This window comes from Folsomia candida, unplaced genomic scaffold (genome assembly GCF_002217175.1).
Source record: "Folsomia candida strain VU population unplaced genomic scaffold, ASM221717v1 Fcan01_Sc017, whole genome shotgun sequence".
Classification (NCBI taxonomy): domain Eukaryota; kingdom Metazoa; phylum Arthropoda; class Collembola; order Entomobryomorpha; family Isotomidae; genus Folsomia; species Folsomia candida.
The window spans coordinates 406,217-412,605 of NW_019091209.1; the positions used below are offsets into that span (position 1 = coordinate 406,217).

At 36.4% G+C, this 6,389-nt stretch overlaps 1 protein-coding gene and 1 long non-coding RNA gene across 3 annotated transcripts in view; both read left to right on the forward strand.

The window, feature by feature from the left end:
* Positions 1-560, forward strand: part of LOC110856742 (complexin) — a 51,605-nt gene extending 51,045 nt beyond the window's left edge. For both annotated transcript variants that reach the window (XM_022105275.2, XM_022105276.2), the window contains one exon: positions 380-560. In XM_022105275.2, the coding sequence (XP_021960967.1) occupies positions 380-453 (74 nt within the window). In that variant the 3' untranslated portion in view covers positions 454-560. The remainder of the gene's footprint in view (positions 1-379) is intronic.
* A 605-nt stretch (positions 561-1,165) lies between these two features.
* On the forward strand, positions 1,166-2,433 carry LOC118437922. Its single transcript, XR_004836480.1, has 2 exons — positions 1,166-1,225; positions 1,448-2,433. It is a non-coding gene; the product is annotated as an uncharacterized LOC118437922 (long non-coding RNA).
* The last annotated feature ends 3,956 nt before the right edge of the window (positions 2,434-6,389 follow it).

The following is a 6,389-nucleotide window of genomic DNA, read 5'->3' on the forward strand; positions in this document are numbered from 1 at the left end:
GAAATGAAAACATGCGTAAAAATTTAGAAAGAAAATCTTGCATGCAAATGTTGCAAATTTCTTTAAACAATGTTTAACCTTGTCAAATTTAGTAGTTTGATATCCTCAATTTCAAAATGTCGAACTAAAAGCATGGATAAATTTTGGGAACAAAAAATCCCGCTAAATGTTAGAAATTTTCGAAAAAATAATATCGCCATGCCAAGTATTTCGATATTCTCAATTTACAAAAATTGAAATAAAAACATGGGTGAAAATCTGGGAAGAAAAATCCCTATTGTAAAATGTTGAAAATTTCCTTAAAAAACAATTTGTTTTGTCGTGAGTATGCCGAAATTTTTATAAAACCCGACTAATTTTTGTTTCAAATTTTTTTCAGAATTGAAAAACACGCTGGAAACCCACGTAAACGAGATCAAGACGCAAATCGAGAGTAAATGCGTGTTGCAGTGATCTCCTCCACGCCATCGGATTCATTCCACTCGCCCCTCCAACCATTTCAAATTCATCAACGTCAACAATCTACTAGAGATATTAATACTTAAAAAATAGGACAACATCAAGAAAACAAGAAAGAAGCAAGGAAGAAGCAGAAACAGTATATATAAAAATCTATATGTAAAATAGCGATTTAATAATAATAATAATTTAGCAAAAAAAGAAGACAGGACAGCGGAAGGGGCGGTCGCGGGAAGGAAGAAAAATTTAAAATTTGTCCGGCACGAAGAACTAATTGGGGAGGAGAATATGGTGGTGAAACTATGCAATTAAATAGCCTGAGCCAACAATTTTTTCATAAGTATGTGTATAAATAGGTAAAGGTAAATAGGGTAGGGTAATATTAGGGGGTGTCAAGGTTACGGATTATGGGGATTATGAATGATAAGCCTGGATGATAAGGTGGGAGGTTAATATCATTGTTTTATTTCGGGAAAATCTGTTAAGAAGGCATATACGTTGAAAAAATCTCATAACTAAAAGACAGAGACGACGGTTGCGTCTCCTTGTGTGCCGAGAGATTTTTTGCTAATGAGGGGGGGCGGGGCGAAGAGAGCAGCTGATTTTCATGTAAACAATGCAGGCAGTTGCATGTAAAAAGTTGCTTTGGGTTTTGAGAGTGACCGTTCCCACTCTCCAAACGGGGCATCGCGAACCAGAAAAGGAGAAAAATTTCGACTAAAACTTCTAATTTGCAGCTAATACAAAATGGATTGATTTCGTTTTGGTGGCAATAAATTCCCAAGTTTGTGCTTTACAATTGCCATGTTGCATAAATTCCATAATAAATCTCAGAGAAAAGTATTGAACTGAAACATGGACTCATATCATGTTTCAGTCCAATACTTTTCACCGAGATTTATTATGGAATTTATGCAACATGGCAATTGTAAAGCACAAACTTGGGAATTTATTGCCACCAAAACGAAATCAATCCATTTTGTATTAGCTGCAAATTAGAAGTCTTAGTGACAAAAATCATTTACATTACTGGTAAGTGGCGAGGAGAAAAAGTCAACTCGCTCACTAGGATGCCCAGACTGTTCCCTAACTCAAACTTTAATTGTAGCCATTGTGTGTCATAATTTTAAATTTTGGCGGAAAATAGTCAAGTAAAATCATAAAGAATGGGGCATTCTGAGAATTCCGGTGATAGGCGTGGCTCTGGTGATCGTGATTTTTGCCTGGGTGTTTGTGGTGGTAGCACGTGGCGGCTTATTTCCATAAGGTGACGTATTATCACCATCTTGTAAAGTTACATATAAATCACCGGTCGGTGATAATCCGGTGATAAAATTTCTTAGAGTGTTTTTAAAGGATAGTTTTATTGTGAGAAAATTAATTTAATTTTGAATTCTGGCGGGGATATAACCAGGCATCTATTATAATCTACATAATTGATAACCTTGACAACCCCTATTATTAATTATTTAATTAAATAACGTTCCGTTTTTGTGAGAAAAAGATGATAAGCATATATCACTAGATAAGTGTTATATTTTATGAGAAGCGTTCCTTAACTGAGTGGACGGAGCGCGCCTTTTAATTCCTTCTCTATTAGTTAGTTAGTTAGTTCAAATGGTAATGGCGGTACGGCGGGATTTTTAAAAAACAAAAGTTGTGACGATGACCACTACACGGCGTCTCTCTCTCAATTAAATTCAAACATTTCCCGCGCTGTCTACCGCCACAGAAGAAGAAGACTCGAGTACAACGAATATTTTCATGTCATACAAGTATTTTTCCGTTCATGTTAGTTAAATATTTAAATGAGGGGCGGGAGAAAAATGCTAGGTTTACGCGTAATTTATGTAAATCTCTGTGTGTCTCTCTCTCTTTTTAAGCAGGGAGAAATTATACGACCAAGCTTTACATTTTATAAGGCGTTATAAACATATATCATAAAAAAGAAAGTGACGAAAATGTGTTACGTAATATGTAAATATTTCCTACAAAGACACAAATTGCGTGCAATCTTCTTCTTCTTCTTCTTCTGAAGCACTGTTCTCTCCTGAGTATTGTTCGAATTTCGAAAATTAGAGGTATATTCCCGCCAAAAATTAAAAGCGATAACCTTTTACGACGAGTATGAGGAGAACTTTTTTCCTTTATGGGATCATGTTCTGCCCTCGTTTCAGCGTTTGATTTCTTGAAATGCCACGTGGCCACCTAGCGGGATGTGAGGGAACGTTCATAAAATGTGTAACTTAATGGGGGGAGGGGTTGTTAAGAGGGGGGTGTAATTTGGGGAGGGAGGTGTAAAAATGGGGGGGGAATGTTGCGTATTTTATGAGGTTCACCCTCTGTATTAGGCTTAATTGAAGGAATTATCGGCTAGATGGAGCTAAATTTTTTAAATTTCTTAAAAAAATTGAGTCTGTAAAAAGAAATGATTTTATGCACGTGGTTTTTTGGAGACGAGCAATAACCCGACAAAGAGTGACATTAACAACTGTACGAAAGACGTAAAAAAATCTAGACCAAAAACGTGACCCAGTTTTACAGCGGGATTTAAGATTTATGTCGCTTTTGTCGGAACGAGGATAAAATGATTTTTTAGTAGGGATCGTCCCCATTTATCCAGTTCCGCGGCTCCTGGCGCCGCACGTGGATCCAACTTTCTCTTTTTATCGTCAAGTTTTGTATCCTCGTAAACTTTCTTTTGTTTGTTTCTTCTTCAGATTTATTTATTTATTTATTATGCCGAAAAGTTAGCAAGCTTATCATCATTCTTTTGTTGTTTATTTGTAGAAATGATGATTTTTGGGAAACAAATTTCCCACGGTGAAAACTTACTTATTTTGAAAGATAATAATCGTAAAAGTTTTTTTTCTGTGGTGAAAGTGACTCGTCATCCATCATTCTGTCAGAGCTCATCTCTGCTGGCGAGGGGAAAGCGAAATAATTTTCGTGTTCACGTAATATTATTCTGTACGGTGGTGAAATCAGGAAGGAAATGAATAATACGACTCATTCTTCAATGTCCAACTTTCACCCGACATGGAATTAAGTGAGAGAGCCTTACGGATTTTCAGAGGGTTTCGTTGTGAAGAAAAAAACACGTGGAATTGATTTTTGGGCAGAAATAAGCGCCACCTAGGGAAAAATGTCTGCAATTTTAAAAAAACACGTGTATGAACAACCACGTGAATCAACCATGTGAAAAAACCACGTGTATGCGCAACCACGTGAAAAAACCACGTGTATGAACCACATGTATGAACAACCACGTGAATCAACCACGCGAAAAAAGCCACGGTTTTTTTAACGCCATCTAGCGGAAAATCACTGCAATTAAGTCTAACGTCCAAGAAATCAATCACTGTCTACAGTAGGATTATTCCTGCGTGTCACCTCATTTATGTAAATATTTCCATGTTAAATGATACGTCGAAATATGTAAATTAGGTGACCCACAAGAATACTTCTACCGTACTTTCCTCGCTTTTTTTCGAGTGAGAGAGTAGCATTTCTTCATCTTGTTCTCTATGTCCCGCTGCTAACGTTATTTCGACCCCACGGATTTTTTTACCAAAAAATTCAAATTTTCTCCTCCCGCCACGAAAAAATAATTTAAAAATAAATAATTAACGAAAGTCAGTGTGTTCTCGAACAGTGCAGCAGTAGCTCTAAATAAATAAATAGCTCGTCACTCATCATCATCTTGTGCATGTAATTACTGAAAAAGTTCACTTCATAAAAATCCCATGGGGACAAAATCCCCCCCCCCTTTTTTTCCCCCACGGTGTCGTATCTATCTATAAATAGAATACTGTGTAAAAAAAGAAATACAATGTAATAACAAGAAAGACGCATGTTAATAAAAAGTCCATAATTACGTTAAGTAAAAAAACTAGACAGAAAAAGTATAACACTTAAATAATTAAGTAAGCAATTAATTAAGTAATTAGCCGAGTTAATTAATTAAGATTAAAAAAATAAGTATGTAGTCGAAAGATGTTAAATATTATAACCACCTTGTTAAAAAAAAAATATTACCATAATTTTAATGGCACCACCACCACCACTAATTTTTCGTAGTAGCTCAAAAAAAGATGTATAAATAACTACATATTTCGGTCGTATTTGTAGTGAAATGAGGGTACGAACGATTGGTGAAAAAAATTACAGATTTATTCCAAAAAAGATAAGTGTCGTCCCGCAAACAACACAGGTCCGCGACTAAGCGCGCGCTGATGGTTATTATAATTGCCTTGTACATACGAAGAATCAGATTTTTCTGTGGAAATTTTCTCTCTATGTCTCTGTCTTTAAGTAGGAATTTATTAGTTGTAGCAGCGTAAAATTTCTGGAGAAGGGATGTATTTCAGGGGATGGTCTCGGATTTTGGGGAATTTAATTTTAATTAGTATGAAATTTGGGAAAGATACGATCTCCCAATGGGCACGTTTGGTAGGGATAGCTGCACCCCAAGAGGAGAAAACGCGCCGTAAAAGTCGACAAATTTTACCGTTTTCAAATTTACCGCGCCTTTTCTCCTCTTCGGATGCAAATATCTCGGCGAAACGTATGTACCCATTGGGATATCGTGTATTTCGCAAATTTCATGCGAATTAAATCCGTCATCGATTGAGACTATATAGTTTGTCCAAAATCCGACAGCATCCACTGGGAAGTGTCCCTTCTAAGGAAATTTTCCTCATTATGATGACACTTATTTGAGAATGATAGTCTTATTATTATCGTTATTCTTACGACACGTGTACATGAACAGTTTGTAGTAAGTTTGTTGTGGAAACTAGTACTGTGACCAACTATTTACTGTTGATTGTGTACCAATTAATGAGAAGAAGCTATTATATAGTTGTAATATTTAGAAAAATGAAGCACTGCCTGCGAGTCATCTGTACAAAGGGGACTGGACTTCCCGTAAATCCCGGAAAAAAATAAGCCACTAAAAAATTATTCCAATCCAAGATCCATCACTACTGGTTGAGTATGAGATCTAAATAAAAAAATCACCTTGGAGGGGCCGTCCATATATTACGTTAGCAAAAAATGGGAATTTTTAGTCACCATCTACGAAACCACCCTTTCCCTATCCTGCTATTGTGTTAAGCGTAACACGGGTAAGATAGCCCAACGACCCAATTTTTTGATGACGTAATATATGGACGTTCCCTAAACTTTTCTCCACCTTACCCGTCCTTTTTTGTGGCGTGAGGGTGCACATGGCTCGCAGGGGTGACACACATACACACGCATGTTGATAAAATGTTACATGATTTGCCTTATATAATCGAACGAAAAAAAATCTTGTTTCTTTTTTTACTAATTGCCACTCAATGACGAGGCAATGAATGAAGTGAATGAAGGGATTTTTTATTGACAAAAATTTGAAGGGAGGGGACGTTGTGCATGGGGAAGTAAAAAAAAAGAGCCATCTGGGGACATAATTCGGACCGGAATGATAAGTTATAAAAGACGATGGGAGGAGGAGGAGAAAGGATAGGGGACACGTGGCAGGCGGGGGGTTTTATGGGAGTTCATGGATTTTCATGGAATTGCATGGAATTAGATGACCTTCATATAATTTCAAGGAATTTCACCTATTTTCATGGAATTTCACCGATTTTCATGGAATTTCACCGATTTTCATGGAATTTCACCGATTTTCATGGAGTTTGATAGATTTCCATGGATTTTCAAGGATTTTCATGGAATTGCATGGAATTAGATGACCTTCATATAATTTCAAGGAATTTCACCTATTTTCATGGAATTTCACCGATTTTCATGGAATTTCACCGATTTTCATGGAATTTCACCGATTTTCATGGAGTTTGATAGATTTCCATGGATTTTCAAGGATTTTCATGGAATTGCATGGAATTAGATGGCTTTCGATGGATTTTCGTGTAATTTGTAAT